Below are 22,759 nucleotides of genomic sequence, written 5' to 3'. Positions count from 1 at the left end.
CACCCACAGAATGAGAAAGAAAATCAGAATTATCTCATATCTCATTCATTATTATTGATGCCAGGTATTTTACGGCCCAGTTTGCTTATACAAGGCAGTAAACGCAGAAGCGGGAGGATACTGCAGAATCTTATTATGAAACCTTCATGTATATTCGGAAAAAAATATGCGTGTCTCTTTTTTGTGAAAAGACAGCCAAGCATCTGTGAATCACTGCTTTATCTTTTTGTGAGCGAGCTGGAAAAGTGTTTACACAAAATGCTTTTCCAGTTAGGACTGTCTGATTAACATTGTGTGTAATGAGATTTTTAATGATTAGCAGTCATTTGTGCCCTCTATGCTCTCTGAAATGTCAGCCTGATTGAAGTCCGGCCTCTTGTGTGCAGTATCTTGATAGCCAATCAATAGCCCATCACCAGTCCATGGCAGCTCTCACATGTCATCAAGCTAAAAACCATAAAGCAGCAGCTCGGCTCAATGTTGCCTAGCTAGCATTTGTGAGCTGCAATTTTTCCAAAGTGTTATTAATCCACCTTTGGAGTTCCATGTCTGCCAAGTGTGATTACTAGCTGACTCCATCACGGTGGATGCAGACAGGTGATTCATTGCGAGTCATTTATTTCTGACAACTCTTAACAGCTGTTTGATTGCTTTCTGAAAATAAGTTTTCGAGAAACTGTAATGCAACAAAAATGTTTACCATCAGACCAGGTGGCCAGTCCGAATGTTGTATTTTAAGGTTGTAACATGGTAGTAACAGTTAATTTAACTGGTTTAATCTGCTGCCGTCAACCTGGTTGACATACAGTATGTTCACTTGTCTGTCCGCTCAAAGTACATCAGTCTCACATTGACTGTACGCTTCAGTCAGTTAGAGCAATTTTATCTTGTTTGTACAAAATCGCTCCAAGCCTTGGATGCGGGAGATGGTAATATAAATGAAATGCCAAAGCGGTGGTGCTTGGCTGGTCGCTGTGAAGAAAAATGTTTGCGAGGCTGAACTTATGCCAAGAGACAAGACCACTGGCATATAAAATATAAGAGTATACGGCTGCTGAGCAGTGAGATGCTTTCCACACAAACATCGAGCGTTGCTGCATTGCCTTCAAAGATACTGCCGCTCGACTACGACCGCGTCATATATTTTTAAAGTTACAGCCCCCCTTGGAAACCATAAATAGACTGTTACCTTTAATTTTGCTGGGGTGCCTTGTGATGTGATTTCAACAAGCATTTTTTGAAACCACTGACCCACATCACTTGCCCACTCGATTCATAATTCAGTGTGCATTGCAGTTATCTGTGCACGGGAGCATCAAACGGAACTGAAAGAACCATTGCATTTTAATGCATTTACGTTTATATTAAATACATATTCAATCCAGCACCAGACCTTTTACAGCATACATAAAATCAGTGAGGAGTCTTCTGGGTGCTCAAATGCTAAATAATACAACCTAAATAATACTGTACACATTTTCTTTATGTCTCTCTTTATTGACTTAAAATCCAGTACACAAAAGTGTTTAAATCAAGCTTTAAGTGCATTTAAAGATACTCATACAGATTTCTTGTTGCACACATTCATCCGGCGAATCAAAAACACTATGAACTTGGTTCAATCCAAATCAGCAGATGAAAACACACACAACTTAAAGTAAACAAGTGAAAATTGCATTGAACAGACCCGTTTCTGAGCACGGCTCTCAACAGTGGTATGGTAAAGAAACCAGTCTGTGGCCGAGCTGTGGAGGCCTCTGAGAGTGTGAGGAGGATGTGCTAACAGAGTGTTTCTCACTTCTCTTTCTCTTGACAGAGAGGAGATGAAGTCCCTCCAGGCGGCCTTGCAGAAGCAGCTGGATGAGGCAAATGAGAGAGCAGAGAAGCAGCAGGCCACGGTAAGACAGAGCTGACCTGACCATCAACACCCGGTCTCTTCTAACCAGCCGCGTCACCTGTCACACAGGCCCCTCAGTGATCCACGCTCATTACCCAGCAGCAAGCTCTCTTGCCTCATTCCCTCACCACTTAATTAAAACTGAGAGAAACCTTTGTGTCCTTCCCTCTACTCCCACACAAAATGTATAAGACTGAACAAAGGCATTATAACCGACGAACATGTACTTATCTATCCATCTACCAAAATCCATCTTTCAGTTCATATTGCCCACCGTCCCATCTGTCCATCATGTCACTCTGGCTCTCACTAAATTCCACACAGGTATCTTAAACACTCAGTGCCAATTTCAATTAATATATATACCTGGTCTCTGTGATCTAAATCTAAGAAAGTAGAGAAAAATACCTATAGTATGGTATAAATAGTTCTCGAAGTGTATCCGCCCCCCCAGGCATGATATGGAGAGGGCAGAAAAGAGTACCGGCAGGTTGTGAGAAGTTCCTGCAAAGAAAAACAAAAAAACTATTAGCACTCTATGCTAAAGGTTAAAACATAAAAAATACAGCAGCGGGTACTGATCTGTACCAGCCCACTTAAAGCACTGCACATACTACACATTATTAACTCAATTTAGCACTGATGCCTCTATAGAGTGCCACATGAAATAAGTGTCACTCTCTCAGCCTGTTTCCTGTCACATCTTCAGCTGCTCTGTCAATAAAAAGGTCAAAAAAAAAAAAAAAAGTAATGATTTTGCTCACAAATGTTAAATGAGTACGCAAAGACGATGCTCTTAACTGTAGGGACGTTGGAGATATATGTGGTTATGTCGCAAATTGTGCATTAGAAGAGTGAGATAAATAAGAGGAAATTTAACTGTGCATGAAAATAGTAATTCTTTAGAGTGAAAGGTTACATAAGCCTGTATTTATATTGAATAAACTTCACTCCACCTGCTCCTGACAACACACTGCTGTAACTGTTGTGCCTAAGCCCCAGCCCAAGCTTGCTGACATAAACAGGAACTCAATTCAATATACTGTGTAGTTACAGTCCACTGAATTGCCCGGTTATTTAGAGTGTTAATGCATCTGTTCTATCTCACTGTATTGTCCCACATTTGTATCATCATACTATTCATAGACCACATCGTGTTCTCCCACCGAACCCCTTATCAACGATTCAGCATGAGGCTTGTCTGGCTGTTCTGACGGCTACAGTAGCCCAGGAATTTTTTCTGGGATTTTCAATATATGCCAATTGAAAAGACTGTCCTGTAATAGTCCCGGCTTCTTGTGCACAGTCACAAGTTTTAATATTCGCCATGATCAACAGTCAAATCTGTGAGATAAATAACAATACAGTAACATTCCAAGTGACATTCTTGTCATTTTCCCAAGAACGCTGGAAAATCCCAGTTGCTGGGTTTTATGGTTTGAGACTGACATTTATGTTCTGTTAAATGGTATTTATCAACCCCGCTGAGATTCAAGATTAAAAAGAACACCTCTCTGCAGAATGCAAATGCCACAGACGTTGAACAGAGCTGTGCGATACTGTATCTGATTTAGACACTCGAAATACAGGGCATCCAAAGACCACTGAAGGAATCAACATTAAGGAAGTCGGAAATCCCTTGCTTGCAAGATTAACATATTTATTGCTGTTTATGTTGTGCAGAGATCACCAATGAACACACAAATCAGAAGACAGAAAGTGGTTAACTATGTTTGCAGGTATGGGCAGTGACATTCAAGTCGGTCTATGTCAGGCAGCATTTCTTCATGAAGAAGATTTTTCTCTGAATGTGTATTCGTTAAGGAAGCTGTCTCTGACGTCTTGGTTTAGAATCTTACATTCAACCTATACAGATGCCGCATATGAAACTAGGTAGGCAACTTTCAGTCATTTTTAACTAACCATTTAATGTAATTTTTCTGATAAAATGTTTTAAAACCTGTGATCTTCATATTTTGAGTGTTTTGTACACTTAACAGTCAAATCAAAAGATATTCAAATGACAATGATTTACAAAAGCAGTAAATATGCTTCCTCAGAGTTTTCTAGCTTCATGGCAACATCAGTCTGGTCAGTCAACCATTCTTATCCAGACTGAAATATCTCAACATCATTCAAGGACCAGTGTGAAATATTGCACAGAAATCAATGGTGTGCAGAGAATGACGCTTGATGACTTTGGTGACCCCCCGACTTTCCCTCTCGTGCCAACACAAGGTGGTCATTTGTGGCTTGAACTAAAATGTCTCTACAACTATTGGATGGATAACCATTATCTTTTTACCCTCTGAAAATAATGATGTAAACACAAACTCTTGTGATCCTCTGCCCTTTTTTGTTAGGTCAAAATATGAATCTGTCCGTTACGTCCATGAGTAAATACCCTCAAAACCAATTGTCACTAACTAAACTAAACTCATTAGCCTCAGCTGTACGTTGTCCTTAGTGCTAACTTTGGATGATAGCAGACTTACATGCAAAATTAAGATGGTGAACATAGTAAGCATTACCTGGTAAACATAAGCAGGTCAGCATAGTCATTTTAAGCCTGTTAGTATGCTGATGATGGCATTTAGCTCAAAGCCACCGCTGTGTCCAAAAACAGAGCTGCTAGTTTTGTTTTTTGATGAATGCCTTAAGGATTAATCATATTGATAATATCTTATATATCTTAATGTTAATGGTTGATTAATTAACACATCTTTAATCTCAATATGATTCATAGCTCAGGCAAAATTATCTCTGCATCCGTGTCTTATTTAGTCACGCTCAATACTCAGCAAGTCAAACTTGTAGCTCATGCTATGCTTAATTTTCTTACTCACGCAGATTTTGTGGTGTATAAATAAATACAATACAGAAAACAATAGGTGCATTCAGCAAACAGAACTGGTAGTTTATAGGGGCTGTTTTTTTTATGTTGTCCCTTGTTTCACTTCCTTTAGCTAAAAACCTAAATACTGCACCAGGATGTGTGTGTGTGTTTTTTTTTTTTTTAACCATCCCCGGGAGCTGTGGCAGTGACTGAAAGGCTCAAACATGAACTCTGATGTTATCATGCCCTGCTTGGGGATGTGAGTCAACTGGTGAGGCTTATTTTACTGTTCCCTGGGGTGTGTACTTGGTATTAGGTCACCAGCCCCATGAATCTTTTCCTCTTTGTCCACCAGCCTATCTTGATGACCTCTCTCAAGGACATGCATCGCTTAAAAAAAGGAAAAAAAAAAAGAAGAAAAAAAGCGCCTTTTCAGTATAAAAAAACAGAAAGAAAGAAGAAACCTTGACCTATCTGTCTCTCTCTCACATACAGGGAATTTATTCTTTTAAATATACGGTAGCCCATGGCTGCAGTTTACCAACCACAGTTAGCGTTTGAACCTGCGTCTGGCTGCTTAACACAAGCCACAGGCCTGCACCAGGAAGACGTGCTGAGCTCATGATAAAAGGATTGCGATAAACAAAGATATCACTCTGACATGATAAGCATATGGGCTATTAAATCCGGCACACTGTGGAAAACAGGCAGTCACTCATCGCAAGAATAAATGTCTCAGCGTATCACATGTGCCGCAGTCAGGGTCTCGGATGGAACATTTCAAAACTGTCTTTATACTAAACTAACTTTGTAAGACACGAGAGAAATATAGTATGTGACAGCGGTTTTTCATCAGAGTTATGGAGTCTTTAAACCTTGATGGGTGGCCGGTTAAAAAGTGAAAAACTGTTTCATTAGTGGCATGGAGAATGCCTCGCTCTGTCAGTTTAAAAGGGCCAGTGTTCATTTATGGTAGGAGCCACAATATACTGCTTGAATATAAGCTGAATGTAAACACTGCTCATACTGGCTTAATTAAAGATGGTAAATCAAATGCTACCACTGTTTTGCTACCTGCAGTGCCATGAGTCCCAAGCATTCAATACACTTACCTGCTAATGTACAGAGGCTGTCTTAATTCAACATTTTTATTTCTTTAAGATCATTAGCAAACTGAGTATGTTGGACTTAGACACAGTATGTCTATCCATCCATCTATCCATCTATATATCCATCTATGTCCATCCATCCATATCTATCTCCTTCTTTTACTATTCTCGCAGACAGTGACTCAACACAACCTTTGATGTTAGCATGCTGTGTTTGGGGTGTGTATGAGTCCACTGGTGTGGTCTAGTTTGACTTTGAAATTGAAAGATGTGCAAGATTAACCTAATATGTATTGTCATTGTACCATTGTATTTTGTTTAAAGCCTTAATGTTGTAGTGTCCTCACTGGCCAAGCTGACTCATAGATGAAAACATCCATTAGCAATGCATTGTAAAAGGTCAGAGCAAAATCTGAATCCTAAATTCAACCGGAGAAGTATTTATCTTGGGTAAATGTGAAGGTTAAGGACCCTGCTTTGGTTCTGATATAGCTGTTGTCGTTTCCAAGGTGTGTGAAGACTGAGTTGAGGGCAGTGGATATGGCAATCCTCTGTGGATCTGTTGGTTGGTTTGATCTGTAGTCCCCACTCTGTGTTCTCTAGTAAAGTCCTGCCACAACACTGTCTGATTAGTTACACATCATGAATTATATCCTGTCAATGCTGAAGGCTACTGTGTCTTAGTGACAGACTGCAGTGAAGGCGGAGCTGTGTGTCATAAGAACACAGTAAATATTGCCAAAGTTACAATACCCATCTCAATCTTATAATCAGTTTCTATGCCCTGCTTACCAGTTAGACCACTGAAAATGCATGAAGTCAAAACCAAAGGGGATTTCACTCAATGAATTCAAATGACTTAAATTCCTTACATACTGTCCCGCTGCTACAAATAGTTAATTTGTGTTGGAACACAGGCTTAAACCAGTTCTCGAAAAACACTCTCTTCCCTGCTTTGTGAGTGATGTTTGTTAAAACTACAGCACACACCTGCTTTAAAAGATTTATGTTTTCGGTAGTAACAAATGGATCGACTGTAAGTGTCTCAGATGTTCTGGGGAAGTCTGACAACATAGAGAGATGGATGGATTTGGTGTCCACGGGATTTTTGACTACTAATATTGGAGGACAGTAAATCAGCATGCTGCATTGATAATGGTGTAATGGCATAATTGCATTCATCCATTGCACTTAGTTTCACATACACTGTTTAAATGGGTAGTCTCAACATGCATAGCTTTCAATGAATATTTTCTGTGGAATGGAACTAAACACATAATGAATCTGGGCTTTCAGTCTAATCATCTTTCGTTTTGTCCTTTCTGTCTTCAGATCAAATTTCTTAAAGTGGAGATGGAGAAAAAGACCAAAATCATCAAGGATTTACAGCAAGAGGTGAGTCATCAAAGTTTCACTTAAGGCTGATTTGAATCTCACTACATTAAGAAAAAACCCTGCATTCAACATCATTAATTTTCGGTTTATGGCTTTGCGAGGTAGACGTAACCATAAAGGAAGAATTTACTCTAATTTACTGATCAGGAACCCACTTTCTCTGCCTTGTCTGCTTTTCATTTAATGATTTTCTGTGTCTGCCAAATGCCTTCTGGCAATCTCCAGAGACTGTGGGCAGAGCCGGTTGCTTTCAATCAAAGGCAGACATACGCTGGCACAAATATATCTATTTTACCGAGTACTTTGTAAACAGTGGAGTGTGTCTTTGATCATGCCTGCGATCATGGCTGTTGTGGCTTGTGTTGGTTGAGAAATTGCTCTCTCCTCTTTTGCCTCTTCTGCGATGGATTTCTCGCTGCATGATTGTTGAACATCAGTGCAAAATAGTTCATCGAAAAAGGGTTTTTATCTCTTTGATTCTGATGGGCTGACACCAAAATGTGACATTTACAGCTGATGCTTTAGATAGCTGGTGCAAAAAAGTTCTGCTGGCAAATGCCGTTGTAGCTGCAATGAAAGTATGTGACACCACATAATCTATCGTTTGGCTTGTTATCTGCTGGAATAAAAAAAAAATAATAATAATAAAACACTCCTGACAAAAACAACAAAACAGCACGTCCCCATTAAATGCAGCATAGCTACATCGGGAACAGCAGCCTCTAAAAATGTTAAGTCATTTTAATATGACTGTTTCCAGCTATGTAACATGAAAGAAGGAAAACAGAAATGTCAAAATTAAACTCCTGCAGACGAGTACTGTGACAAATTGAATGAAATCATATCACACCAGCCACCTAATCATTTTACTGAATGTCATATGTAGATATGGAGGACCCTTTACTCTGTTCACTGTGTGGACATGGAAAAAAAATGCTTCCAATGACATGAGATGGGTTTTTTATGAAAGGTTTTGACTCGCATTGACTGACTCCATACTAGAAATGCAAATACAAATTAGTTTATTTTAACTGCATGTTTTGTGTTTATTGAGTGGGTAAGGTTTTATGTTCAACGTCTGGAACCGTAATGATTAGGTGGCTATAATGTCTAGCCCATGTATTAAGCCAATAATACGAATTGCTTGGAACTTGCTTCACATGCGCAGAATCTTCACAAGAACATTCAGTAGGTTGTGGCATGTGCCTTTAAAGCTGGCATGCAGTTTGCCAATAAATACAGAGATAAACACAGAGATAAACAAGTACAAAAGGCGCCACACACTTGTACCGCTCATGACGTCAAACTGCTGCACCTGGTTAGAGCCACGCAGTGTGGACTACAGACATATCACCAAACATTTTGCTGACATGTTCTGCTGTTTCAGAGGGAGACAGCACTATTTGAATTTGGAGTACATGTTCTGTAAGCATTCAGACAGGAGTGAAGAAGTCCCCAAGGTACAACACAACAAATCTAATTAGAGCTATGGAATATTAAATCATCTGTCTTTGCTCGCTATATTTGTCTTACCGTCAGGTGTGGATAACATACAGCTTATGAACAAAAGAGTGAAATGATCAATAATCAGCTTCAGCTGAACATAATCCATATTATGCATCTCTATGTGATCTATAGATATGCAAAGCAACACTTAAGATTCTTATAAAACTAACTATATGAACTTTAAAGTTTACAAAGGCTCATAATGCCAATTTTTTGTTTTGAACTGCGGGCAGGTTATTTTAATTAAATCACAAGATCATGAGAAATGATGATGAAGAGGGAAAATTGCCACACCGTGCTGCTCACTGCGAGTGAAAAAACTGATACTCACCAGATGTTCAAATTAATTTGAGACCAATTTCGACTAAACTTTGCTTTGGTAACACGATCAAGTGCTTCAAATGAAGAGCCAAACAGTGACATTATGACACCAATTTACTGATAATCAAACTGTTCCTGCCAGAAGACAGGTTTCTGTGGATTCATCAGGTCTATCATGTCTGTAAACAGCAGAGTAGATCACAAACTATGAAATAAAAATGATGCCGTGTTGCCGTTTTCAAATTGTGTTTCTTGTTTGAAATTTAATACAATTGAAGGACAATATGATGTCATACAAAGAGATGCTATTAAAAAGTTTAGCATGAAGGTTTCATAAATTTACCAAATCTTTTGGTTCGATCTTTAATCACATCTAAACCAGTGCAATGAATCGTGTAACCTCAGTAACATTCTTAGAATTCCATGACACCATTTTTCTACAAAGCCCACACCCTTCAGTGTACCCAAGGGAGCTATATAGATCATCACTTTGTGAGTATGTTTTGTTTGACTTTTGCAAGTGCCACAGTATGTGATAACTAATCATGCCAATGGTTTCATGCTGTTGTGCCAATGGTTTCACTGATCTACAGGGGGCAGTAAACATGTACAGTAATGTGCCATCCAAGGCCACAAAGAAGAAGAATGCTAGCTAGTCGATATAAATGTAAACAATGCAGGTTTTATAGTGTTAAAAAAATGACTTTGCAACAGGTTTATTAGACCTCATCAATTCACACAATGGGTTTTTGTAAGTAAAACCGAACATTAACAGAACTATTGTTTTTATTAACATATAAGCTTTGCAAGGCACATTTAAACCTTAAAAGTTGTCAGACTTCATGTTACCACCTCCTGGCAGCCAGAAAAAAAAGTCTGAAGGTCTTCCTCAAAAGTCACTGTAATCAGCTGATATAAAAAATAACCTGCTTAATTAACCAATTAATTTAATGCTTTCAAACAAGTCATTCTGCTTGTTTTTTACTTGCCCTGCTGAAGAACTCAATAGATGAAACACGTAGGCATGTTTTCACTGGTGTTATGATTCAATAGCATGAGATATTAAAGGCTTTTTAAGTCATTACCCTCTTGAGTGCCTTAGACTTCTTCAACAATTCTGCCCAGAGTATTACTTATAATCTTACTGAGTAGATCATCTACATTGTAAATGTCTTTTCTAATATATCATTTTAGAGCACACTTTATCAGTATTTAGCATTCATCATTCCATAGTCATATCTCTTGTTAACCTTAGTGTCACCACATCGTGTCATCATGCGGTGTCACTGATATATTGAAAGACCGTACATATAAAATCATGGTAGATGTGAAACGTCTTTTGGTAATGTGTTTGAAAAGTAGCATCTCAGTCAACTTATAATTAATGTCTGTAAAAGTCATGTATTGAATTTGCTCTGGCATGATTAGCTCTGTAGGAGGTAATCAGAGGTAAATGTAGACACTTCCATAATCAATCAAGTGATTGCCACTGTAGGAGGTTGCACATGTTGGCAATACTCTGGGGCAGATCGGTTTAACTGACTAAATGACCCATAAAAGAGGCCATGATTTGACTCAGTAATGAACAATTAGGGACTTCTTTACACTTCAACCACATCTTTATTTATTTAGGAACAGAGCAAGTAGACACTGACACAGAGGCATGAAGATAAAGACTATAAACCAAGTGACAAACATACCTGATCAGTCCAGACAAAGAAAACACCTCCCATTATGAAGACAACAATATTGTACTTGTATAACTAACTAACTAGTATAACGTTTTCTACTGGCAATACTTTTTCCATTGATCAGTGAATTGTTAGAGATCATTACAGTGATCCTGTCTACAGACAAATGTTTTAGTGTGGCTAATTTCCCTGTCATTGACATTGTGGTTATGGTGGCATTAACTGCTAGAGAGAGTGAGAGTGTTGCGTGTGTTGCCGCTGAGTTCGTGCATTAACGTTACACCAGAGAATTTACTATCAGCTCCTCGCAGATATGTACATAATGTGTCTGGTCTCCCCTAGTACACAGAATCTGCAACTAGTTGTAAGAAAGTCAAAAACTGTCCTCCAAGCACCAAATATGGGTATAATTTCTGTTTGGTGAATACATTTTATTGTTTTTTCTGCCACACGGGGAAAAAAAATAGTGTTGTACCGCAAGGACTATGAAAGCCTCTGTCTTGAGTTTTTATAGTATCTCCATAGATTTATCAGCGTTTCTTATCTGCTGTCATGGTGCATTATGGTGCACATCGTAAACTCATAAGTCTATACTCAAATGGCCACAAAGGTTGTTTAAAACGCCTTAAAGTTTTAATTTCATTCTTAATTCCCTTTGTTTATGTGCATAATTACATCTGTTATGTGATAAGGACAGATAAGGACATCTGAGTAATACGTTTGAGGACCCCTTCTATATACACTAAATATACCTAAAATAAATATAAATAAATGTAAATATATATAACCTTATATTTACATTTATACAGTGAAATTATATATAAATGTGGACATGATGTAACTAAGAATGTATACAGACTGATACATACACATATATAGCATTTATATAAGGTACAGTTATATACATATTTAGATATTGCAATATAAACAACAATTACGCAATATAAGTATGAACAACGTGTCATCATTTGTATATAATATAACATATGTATATATGTATTTATAATTATGAGTATATACTAAGTTTGTGCTGTAATGTTTGTCACAGGCAGTTCAGTCTTCTGCTGAACCTCATTAACATAAGTCAATCTTCAAAGTCAATCTTGCCAAAACAACAAGCCGGCAAACAGCGCTGCCAACAATTTGACCTGAATTAAAGTTCGCTGAACTGTAATTGAAGAGACTGAAAAGAATAACATTTTTGGTATAAATGCCATGTAAATGTTGATGCACTCCAACACACTGAAACACCATGGAGGTTATTTACTCTGCGGGCAGGATGAAGAGGCAAAGAGCACAAGTTCAAACAAAAACCTCCTTTTTTAGAACGCCTGCCCTCCTATTGAATGCCTGCTTCATTGTTGACATTTTGAGGTTTGCTTTTTTCTCTTTCAGATCTACATATCTTGGAAAAAGGGTTTCTCCAGGTTGAAGGGCTTTATAATCATATACAGAAGGGGTCATCTGTGGTCAGTAGAAGTCTGGAAACTTCTGACATCTGTGAGGCTCTGACATTTAAGTCGTGGCTACATGCAGGGAATCATGAGAAACATTTCCCTGCATCTATTACACTTGTGTGAGATACAGAAGATTTCCACCGGGCAGAACTCAAAGGTCAAAATCATCATTTTACTACCAAAGTTTTCCATTCACCTCAGTTTTATGTTACATTCTCGACTTTGCATCTTTGAAGGGCGGTCACATGACAAAGTTGTCACGTTATAAAATCCATTATATAAGATGGAACCCCAACATTAAACGGGGTCCTGTAACTCCAGCCTTTTTTTTATGGTAGAAATTAATTAATTAATGTCTTCAATTATTAATTAGCCCATAAGTAAAATCAAAACAAGCCAATCTTTTCAAAGTCAAAATGAACAAAACTGTTTCTACCTGAAACACATAAAAATTGCCAATGTTACGATCATTATCTTTTAAACAGTATCTGAATTATGTGCCCTGTCACGTTCTAGTCAAGATTAAGTGAGAGAGTCCTTGCAACCACCTCAAGAAAAAAGTATCATTTCCATGAGTGGGTGCGTATTTTATTTCACTTTATGTCTCTTATTTCATGTTTCATACTTTTTCAGGGCATTTAGAGTTTTATTAACTTTTTGATTTAAAAGATCTCACATCAAGACATAGCCATAACTGAATAAAAAGATAATATACAGTCTCATATCAAGATATAATACCGATATATTGCCCAGCCATACCTGAAACTATTTTAGAGAAGCATTGATTTAAATTTATGGCACTTATGGAAGCTGCAGTTTCTGATGCTGTTGAATCCAAGAGTGTCAATTTTAGCAATAAAGTTTTACTAAATATTAGAAACATCTCTCAGTACAACATAAATAGAAACTACACATTACAACCTTCATGATGGTAGGAATTACTGCAGGGCTCCTGCATTACACTGCATTAATTTAGTTATCTACTAGACTGCTACACCTGGTTCAAACTATATTCTCTGTATTGTATTAATCCGTAATTCATAACATAACAGAGATAACGAGGCCATGTTAAGTGTATTAAAATTCCAGATTGATCTGAAATGAACATCTGTAGAGGTAACTGTGCCCATTGTTTACACCAGCATTAGTTTCTAAAACATGTTTTTATGTTGCACATCACTGTGAATTGTGTTGTGGTGTCAGCAGAAAAGCTCCACGGCTCCAATTCACTGCAAAGTCATTATCAGTGATTTGCTTTCAGGGCTTATCATGAGTATTTTGAGGAGAATGACTTACAGGCTGACTTGGATCCTGCTGGGATTCATCAGGTTCTCACAGAGCATTGTAATGGACAGCTTTGCCACACACTCAGCTCCTTGCTGCTGATGCCGATGTTTTTAGTCTAAAATGGCTTCCCATAATTGTCTACGTCCTTTCATGTCTTTCTGATGTAATTTCACCGGCTAAACGGCAGGAAAAAAAGAAAAAAAAACGTCTCTCTTAGTGATATTCTTACCGGAAAAAAATGACAAACTAAAGTAGGCAGAAAATGGAAACTGTATCATTATGTTTGCTTCAAAGACAAAACAGATGAAACCACTGAAGTTAATAGAGGCTTAATATCATAGTCTAGTGAGTTTTGCAGTTCTTTGTTTTTTTTATTTTATTATAATTGCCAATGAGTGATACTAGAAAGTTACTTGTTCATGACTGTCAGAGAGTGATCAAGTGTAACCATTAAAAAGATGCGATGACTAATTTCAAACATATATTTTCAAGGAGTCAAGTGTGTTTTGCTGTTATTTCAACTGCTTCAAAGTGATTAAATGGGAAAAGAAATTGCATATTTCGAAGATAGTGTTACTGTGCAAAATACATTAAATCCAATTGCTGCCTTCCCTCTGTGACTTTTTCTTCATATTTGGCCAGTAATGCTGCATTTCTGTCTTATTAAAAAATATATTTTAAAATAATTACCCATTTTTTTTTAGTTAGTTCTCCACATGGCACACAGAGCTGCACAGCATTATTGCCTTTGAGAAGAAATGGCTTCCTCACTCCCACAAGTGTATTACTCAACTTCTGAATAGCCACCGGATTAATACTAAGAGTGTCGGGACTAATTCCACACAAATGATCACTGAGACGATGAAATGATGACTGAGAGTGCACTAAAAAGTAAAGTGCAGGACCAAAAATAGAGGTTTGGGTGAAACTGGGTGTGATGAGTGATGGCATGTGATGTCACATTTTGCAGTGAACGGACAGGTGATGTGCAGCCTCATCGATCGCACTCACATATCGGAGACAGCAGCCCCGGCTTGTTACACAAGTGCAATGGTGGACTTGACATCACAGTGAGAGTGACAGTGTTCATTGTGAATGGAAAAGGTCTAGTTAGATGGCAATTAGGGATGCAAATTCATTTCTTTAATTGACAGTCTGCTGCCTTAACAATCGATTTTCAATGAATCATTAATAATACACAAAGTGTGCTGGATCTTTTTTCCATTAGCAAACTGTTTTAATCACTGACATGATCTATGATTGATGTAAAATCAGCTACATTAGGAGTTAAAAGAACAGATAAAGTAGACATAAAGTAACTTGAGTAATGAACTAGATAACACAAAATAATGACTTGATTTTGATTATGGCACTTCTGTCTTTGTGTATTCAACTACTGGCAACAAAATCCAACCATTACTGAGGCGACTAAATGGCTAAAATGTCATATCTGTTTATGTAAAACCACTTACTGACAAATCACCTGTATTTTAATTTAGTATATTTTCTCACACCAGTATGTTGTGATTATTTGGATGTATTTGAAGAGCAAGCATCTGTAATCTCTTATTGTGAAATACTTTTTGTTGTATCCATGCCGGTCTCATTTTAAATGGCTAAATTCTTAACGGCGATTAACATTAACCATTAATCATTAACATCACTAATGGCGATGGTGGATTAAAGTATAATAACATTTTGGATGATGCAGACTTTGTATGTTTATATGTATGTTCCTACTGACAATATAATGCATGCATCACTCACATTGTAGCTCCAAAAACTAGGAAAAGATAACTGTCATCACTACACAAAACCACACCCTTAATTTGTGGTTTCATCTGGTGGTTGATATGGTATGTTGGGGTTGTGTCCCCTTCAAAGCAATGTCTATACCGTTCCCGGCATACAGGTTGTAGATTGTGTGGAGCTGGCCACAGACAAATGTTCTATTCTCAGACTGACTTTGCTTGAGGATTTAAAATGACTCAGTAATTCACAACATTCAAGTGAAGAATACAAAAAAAAGCAATACTCCATAGTTCTAGTAACATTAGAAAAAATGAGAACACATGAACATGCTGGCTGCCATAGCATGTTGTTATGACTCTGTTTTGTGTGCTTAATACTAAAAGGAAATACATACAAAATAATGGTGAACTGAGCATGAACTGTAAAACAAATTAAATGATGTTGATGCAAATTTAATGATCATTATATACTTCCACCCTTGCGTTGGTAATGTGAACGTATCTCATGTTCACCCTTTGAAAGTTGAGCTTACAATCAAAATAAAGATGCAGGAAGTCTAAATCAGAATGCATTTTTTGTACACGTACGCACACACATGATGGACTGGGCAAAGCACAAATAACAGCAAAAAATAAAAAAATAAAATCCCTACTGTCTATTCTGACTTTTTCCATGGAAGGTCAGACGCTGGGATGTTTGGGCATTTCATTTAGATGCAAGTAAAATCAGGAAACAAATCCATGGGTCTTAGGTTGCTATGGCAACATCGCATTGCAAAACTAGAAAACAAATCTCACATATATGTTTGAGTCAGATAAGTGCCCAGCAGATGGAAATGAAAATACAACAGAGCAGCTTCACCAGGTTCAACCCAACAACAGCCCCTAATGGCATTCAATCACACATCAGATACAACGCCGGGATCACAGCAGTGTTACCCAAACCAAATATCTAGCAAGCGAACCAGGATATTATTAGGATATTATTTTACTAGAAGACAGGGGCATTCAACTGCAAGTGATATCATTTCTAAATGCTTATAGTGAGACTGCCACCGTCAGCACCTGTTTTGCTACCAATTCCTGTGCCTCCTTTAAGATGAGTGAAAGAGTAATGGATCAGCCTGTGATCAAGAATGGAAGCTTTGGTCAGGGTGTTAGCTTTATAGTATTAAGATATGTTATTTTGAAAATGTTCCTTAGTCGGATTTGAAGTCCGATGTGTCCCCAGTCGCCCATCCAGCATCAAAACCTGTTTTTAGGTGCTTCTCTTCCACATAATCCTTACTTCTCTCTTTTCATGCAGTGGGCATGTACTTTCACATTTTATGGCATAATGCCTATTTCACAGAATTTCTGGTACCAAAACAGCTCTCTGCACACACATAATCGATTCTCCCTCCATTGAGATCAGGAGGAAACCGAGAAAGGTTGTCCGTGATTCCTCATTTTTGCCATGGATAGCACACACACTCTTCATTTCATCAGACAGCGCAGCGTTCAGTCGAATGTGGCTCAGGGTGAGCCTGAGGGTTAACAGATTGTGGATCTGTCTCCTCTTCTCAATCAGTGTCAAAAACATACTCAGGAGTAAATAAATGCACATAAATGTTTGTTAATGTATTTCAACCAACCAACAGCTCCCTCCGTTAAAGCAGCTGCTTTTAGTGGTAGGAGCAGTGCTGCTTTTTTACTGTGGAGCAGGGTGAAGTGGAAATGGTTAGGTTGGAATCACAAAATCATTATATATTGTGTGCCGCATTAAATAAATTAGTCTTAATTTAAGCTGAGTACTGAGTCGGGGTCTGCTTCCCCGACACTGATAGGAAGCCTGTTCTATATGGAGCAATACTTAAAGTGTCTCCTGCAAACAAAAGTAAATGTAAATTAAAGATGTATTTTTATTTATTTATTTATTTTTTTTACTTTACCTGAATCGTTTACAACAATATTCTATACAGAGAAGTCAAGTTTATTAAAGGTGATGGTGTGTTTAATTTGGCCACCTGTCAATGTAACTTCTGGGGAAACATCAGATGATAGGTGAGGTCAACACATCCTCATACCCACACAACTGAAGAGATCCACTACCAGTGACTCCCAAACATTGTCACCATTCCACCTCTGTCATATGCTCGTCGTTTGATTAGGTTATGCAAGAAAACTACTTGGATAGGTTTAGGAAACAATCCTGCGCTGCATACGTCACGTAACTTTATTAATTAGTTTAAAAAAAAAAAAAAAACGGAAAAAAACAAAAACTTACAGCATTGGCTTTTGTGGGTTGTTAGTCTTTTGCTTGTTTGACCCAACCATGCATCCCTGACATCCTTTCCATGTGGACTTGGCTTTACTACTACTTCTTTTTTTTTTTTTTTTTTTCACCTGTCCTCCAAACAGGTAGCTCTGTTTTGGGTTTGTCTCTGCGAGTTTCAGGACGAGTTTTGCAATGACAGGGTTTAGAGTGAAAGTCTACAGGATTTAGATGTCATAAGCGGTACGGGTAATAACAGCAGTGGATTTGAAACAGAGTGGTTTTGTGGTGCGGCTGCAAACTGTGTCATCGATAGCAACGGCGGCTGTGATGGAGATGCTTACTGCCATTGTTGTTTGTTAATTCATCATCAACAGGGGCTGCTTATGCAAGGTATGACGTCAGGGTAACAGAGTGAGCCATTCTCCATTCGATTTTGTTGTGTTGTCTTTTTCGTTTTTATCACAACTGATAACCCAGAGCTGGAGATTCAGCAAATTAAGTAAGGCCTCATTAAATCCCTGTGTGGGAACTAAACACTAGGTCCTCCATGGACAGTGAATTTGTGCATAAATGCAGCGAGCGAATCTTGGCGCCTGTGAGAGGAACAAAGGCTTTAAAGGGAATGTTCGAATCTTGAAGCACAAGTAACCCACAGCTTGTCTGTAATGAAATCAGGAGTGTCAGGTAAACCTGACTGCATTGTTTCAGTGCCTCACACTAACGGGAGGGTGTGTTCCTTCTGGGAGCCAGAGGGTGTCTTATATTAAATCTGCATTCCCTCCCAACACTGCCAAAGTGCTGTAATATGCAAAAAGACAAATTGCAGTCGCAGTCTGTGATATAGCCAATATAGCAATCTCCTTTTATTTACAGGTAATGCTTCTCACTTTCACGATTCCCATATATTATTCTTATAGCCTGGGATTGTCCAATTAGTTTGAAGCCATAAACAATTTTCTTGCAATATTAGAAGCGAGCCTCTAATCTATTGTCGTATTGCACAGCCGAGCTTCATTTGTAATAAATTGTTACATCCAAAAATATCTCAACATATTTAGCAGCTGTTCCAAAATGTATCCTGATATACATAAAAACAATTGGGAAAGCTGTCACACTCAAGTTTTCTGTCTTTTGTAATTCATTTCTTGTGCGGCTTCATATGAAACAATCAGAGAGAAACAAACTTTCCCTTTTTCCTTTTTTTGTCTGTCTGAGGCAGCAAGCAGCGAACATCACATCACTATCACAGCCTGAAATATCCTTAAAGCCAACAGAGATTTCTTAGATGAAAGATGGTATGACTCCCCTTCTGTACAATATATATTAAGACAGCAGTGACTAAAAATAAATGCAGTTATACTTGCCCTAATCAAAGCAAGTTTGAAGGATTAAAACTGGGCCAAATTTGCTTAAAAATCTCATTATTTTTTACATCCGGGTTACATATGAGGGTTATTTCAACTGACAACATTCTGTGTTAATCAGGAGGTTGGAACACTGTGTAAAACATTATATAAACATTAGTCAGTTACCAGCGAACAAATTGTATTTAACAACACATCCAAACCAAATGTAGTAACTCCAACATTCTTTTGTTTTTTTAAAAACTTGTTTAAAGAATGAAAAATACATTGTGTTTGCACCTTGATATCATATCAAGTCAAACAAATGGAAAGTAGATGAGATGATATAAAAGTTGACATGCTCATGACATACAGACACCCATATGTAAAATATGATGACACACATTTTTTTTTTTTTTTACATAGAAAAAAGTTAAATCTATATCCCCATTGAGAACATGATACTTTAAGGGTTCAATCTATGAATCCAAATATTCTCTACCCTGCTCTTGAGAATAGATTTGTTTAACCACTGACCTCATATTGTGTTGGTTGTTGTTTGGCGCCCTGATGAAGACCTAGAACAAAACATGTTGGCATATATAGTTGTATTACATTATATATTTGACTGGATTGCTTCTGGTTTTTGAAGGACTCAAGCACCCAACGGATTTTTTTTTTTTTAAGTCAATATTGTATTACAGAGTGCAACAAGTCACCTCTTCTTTCTACACTCCTAAATATAGTGATTAAATTGCTGTTGGAATGACTGTCAAATGCAACCTAGACTTCTAACGAGCCACGCTTTAGTAGAGCTTTAACCTCAAAGTCTAGACATACTTATACCTGCAAATCATCAATTTAAGGCTTGCCAAGATGGAAGGTCAGATGTCCTTAATCACAAAGTAAGAACCTTGGCTGTACCAATACCCCGCTTAACAGTGACTTGGTGAGGGCTTTGATGATTCAGACTTTTTTATGCTGTTGCTTTTCACAATCCATCAGAAAACTCATATCAAATCACATCAACCCTCGACTCCACAGTCACCATCAGCCACAAAGTTACCCCCACCATCAAGGAGATACTTCTTCTCCGGGCTTTGCGTCAACTTGAAGTGAAATCGTACTTTCCTCATTTGCAGTGTGTGGGATGTCTGTCTGGGCAACTCAGCCACCTGCTGGCAACTCCTACATTTATGCATAAGTCTCCGAATTTCTTCTAGAAGTGGGATTAAATTTGTGTCACTCTCCACATTGTTTCGCACTTAATGCTAGATTTTCACTCCGTGTGGTTTCATGGATACTGGTGCTGAACTCAAATGATAGAAACTTGTTTGAGAGAGGCAGAGACAGGCCTGTGTGCAGAGGGCTGGTGTCATGCTGTCACTTAGCGGCGTCGCTTTATTCCTCACAGCCTGCCATGGATATTGATTCCTGGCCCTCAGCTTCCAGACAAGTGACCAGTTTTCTGTGGTATTCAGCTGTGACACTATAAAGTGGATGGTGTATTTTTTTATTTATTTTTTTTTTTTTCAGAGATACATCCAAGTGCTTCGGGACTGATGAAGCCTGCGACTGCAGATATTTCTTTGTGATGTACAGAAAACAACATTTCTTTTGCTTCCTTTATTGTAGCTAAAGGTTGTCTTAACAAACCCTGTGGCTACAAAGAACTTTCAATTTCAAAATGCCTTGACACCACAAGACCATCAAGACCTCAGAGAATAGCTTCAGACCAGAGAGACAGAGCCTTATTTTAGAAAAAAAGGCAATTTTGTGCAAAGCATTGTAAGCGTTGTCACATCATTATTCTGATTCTGAAAAAGTTGGAATGATGATTTTCTTCATTAATTGGTAATCAGAATGTGCCATCTCTCTACTTTCTGTTTGACTGAAACCAATGAATTCATCTGATGACACTAATCCCACATAAATGCATACATCATTAAGAGTGTAATGTTGCTCTCAACAAAATCTTCTCCATCTACAGCACAATGGAGACAGTGGTGGAGAACACCAGACTACGGAAGGACATTTGGGGAGAAGAAAGATTCAAAGTATGCAAAAAAGCAGAATTACAAAACATGAACAGGTGATTGAGCATGAAGAATAATGTGACTCTGCTCATCTATTTAAGCTACATGCCTACAGAAGAAATGTAGTCTACCAAATTTAGAATCCGTGTGGATGTAACACTTTCTGTTTCTGAGTAATTACTGATTAAATGCAGTAACGGCTCTTTTCCCATCAGTATAAAAAAGTCCTGGCAAAGTAGATTTAATGCAAATCTACATTGACTAAAAGTTAAGTTTTAAGTCAATGTGACTTTCAATAACCTTTTAATGATTGTTACTGGCCGATAATAATCAAAGTGTTTTGTTTGTACTTCCTAGTGTACTCAGGCTGAACCCCCATTTGGACCAGATTAATATTCCAGAGAGATGTGAGTGATAAGATATTAGCCATGCTCCTCCCTACCAAGATTTATCTACAGTGATTCTGTGCAAATCCACCATGTCTGTAATGTGTAAATTACCTGAAAAAATATCACTGAAGACTGAGGTCAGCTCATAATATTACCTGAGAATGAGCCCTCTTGCTTTTTCTTCACACTTATTTCTCTGCTTTTGGCAGTTATAAGGGCTCAGGGAGAACTGTTAGTAGGACTGGTAGCATGTTGCAAATTCAGGAGCCCTGTCTACACACTCAGCATGGAGAGCTCTTACCTTGCAATCAGTTCAAGAGGTACTCATTCGTATTACAATTAATTATGAGTTAAAAACAGACATTTGTTTATCTAGTGTAAATTTAATGTACTAGTCATAGATGTAGACTAAAAGTTGAATTAGTTACGTCGTGATGTAGTACTCTGGTATGTGCAGAGCTAAGATAGGCTTTAATAATTTTATTTTAATAACCAACATGGGAACATGGCAACTAACACTGGAATGGCTTTTTAGGTCACTGAAAATTGACCTTTTAGAAAACTAATTATTTTTCAGTGTTTACAGATTAAGGAAGTAATTAGGTTATGTTCAAGAGCCAGTAAAAGTGCAAATTATGTTTTCTTCAACAAAGCAACCAACCACATGGTAGGTATTCTGCTTCTTGCTTACACTGGCATGTGCTTGACCAGTGAACGGTTTCAGGAAAATGTTTTTAGATGGGTTCGTTATAGAAGGAGATTAATTCTGAAAAGGTGCTAAAACAGTTGTCTGGATAGAGATCAGTTTTGTTTTTCAACCCCTTTTTTGTAAGTGCCTGTGTATTTGTGGATTAGGCCTAAAATTGGTAAGCATTGCTAATACATAAGAAACAAAAATCAGCAAAACTTTGTTTATGCTTAATTCGGTGATAAGATGGTGATAGGAAAACATTATTAATTGTGTATTAGTCTGAACTTTCAACATTACAAGGTGCTTTTATGTCTGCTGCAATTCCAATACCACAATGAAACTGAACATTAACCATGCATATTGGTTACTTAAACAGCATGTTTGCAAAACAGGGAAAGCAAAACAAGCATTTGTCTTATTTAACACAACCTGGTGGTGATATCAAGTAGCTAACTGCTGACTTCATAAGGTTCTATTACTGATGTTCTATTATAGCTGACACCATAAAGTGAATAGCATTGTCTTTATTTTCTCCTTGCTACTATTATAATGCAACTCATAAACAGACACCTTCATTCTCAATGAGATGCAGTACAATTTACATAATGAGTACGGCTACAGAAGTTGTTGTTTTTTTTTTTGTTTTGTTTTTTTTTTTTTAACATCTCTTGGCAACAACAAGCTTCCCCTTGTGTATTACATAGTTTACTTTCCATTTGATGTACCAAGACATATTTGTAAGCAAATACATCGGACTGTTTATCAGTTGTTGGAAAAAATAGTACTTTCTTAT

General features: G+C 37.7%; 1 protein-coding gene and 1 long non-coding RNA gene across 13 annotated transcripts in view; one reads left to right on the top strand and one right to left on the bottom strand.

Moving 5' to 3' along the window:
* Positions 1-22,759, top strand: part of luzp2 (leucine zipper protein 2) — a 231,080-nt gene that overhangs the window by 164,507 nt on the left and 43,814 nt on the right. For all 11 annotated transcript variants that reach the window (XM_037096011.1, XM_037096014.1, XM_037096015.1 and 8 more), the window contains 2 exons: positions 1,817-1,898; positions 7,175-7,237. In XM_037096011.1, the coding sequence (XP_036951906.1) occupies positions 1,817-1,898; positions 7,175-7,237 (145 nt within the window). The remainder of the gene's footprint in view (positions 1-1,816; positions 1,899-7,174; positions 7,238-22,759) is intronic.
* Positions 1,842-16,002, bottom strand: LOC119018390. 2 transcript variants are annotated; one of them, XR_005074741.1, is made up of 4 exons: positions 15,904-16,002; positions 13,509-13,675; positions 2,306-2,401; positions 1,842-1,955 (listed from the first exon to the last, which is right to left on the bottom strand). It is a non-coding gene; the product is annotated as an uncharacterized LOC119018390 (long non-coding RNA). The 2 variants fall into 2 exon arrangements; XR_005074740.1 differs by having other exon boundaries at positions 1,905-2,401.

The sequence above is a fragment of the Acanthopagrus latus genome, chromosome 4 (genome assembly GCF_904848185.1).
Source record: "Acanthopagrus latus isolate v.2019 chromosome 4, fAcaLat1.1, whole genome shotgun sequence".
NCBI classification, from domain to species: Eukaryota; Metazoa; Chordata; class Actinopteri; order Spariformes; family Sparidae; genus Acanthopagrus; species Acanthopagrus latus.
This window is presented reverse-complemented; position numbering and strand designations above follow the sequence as displayed.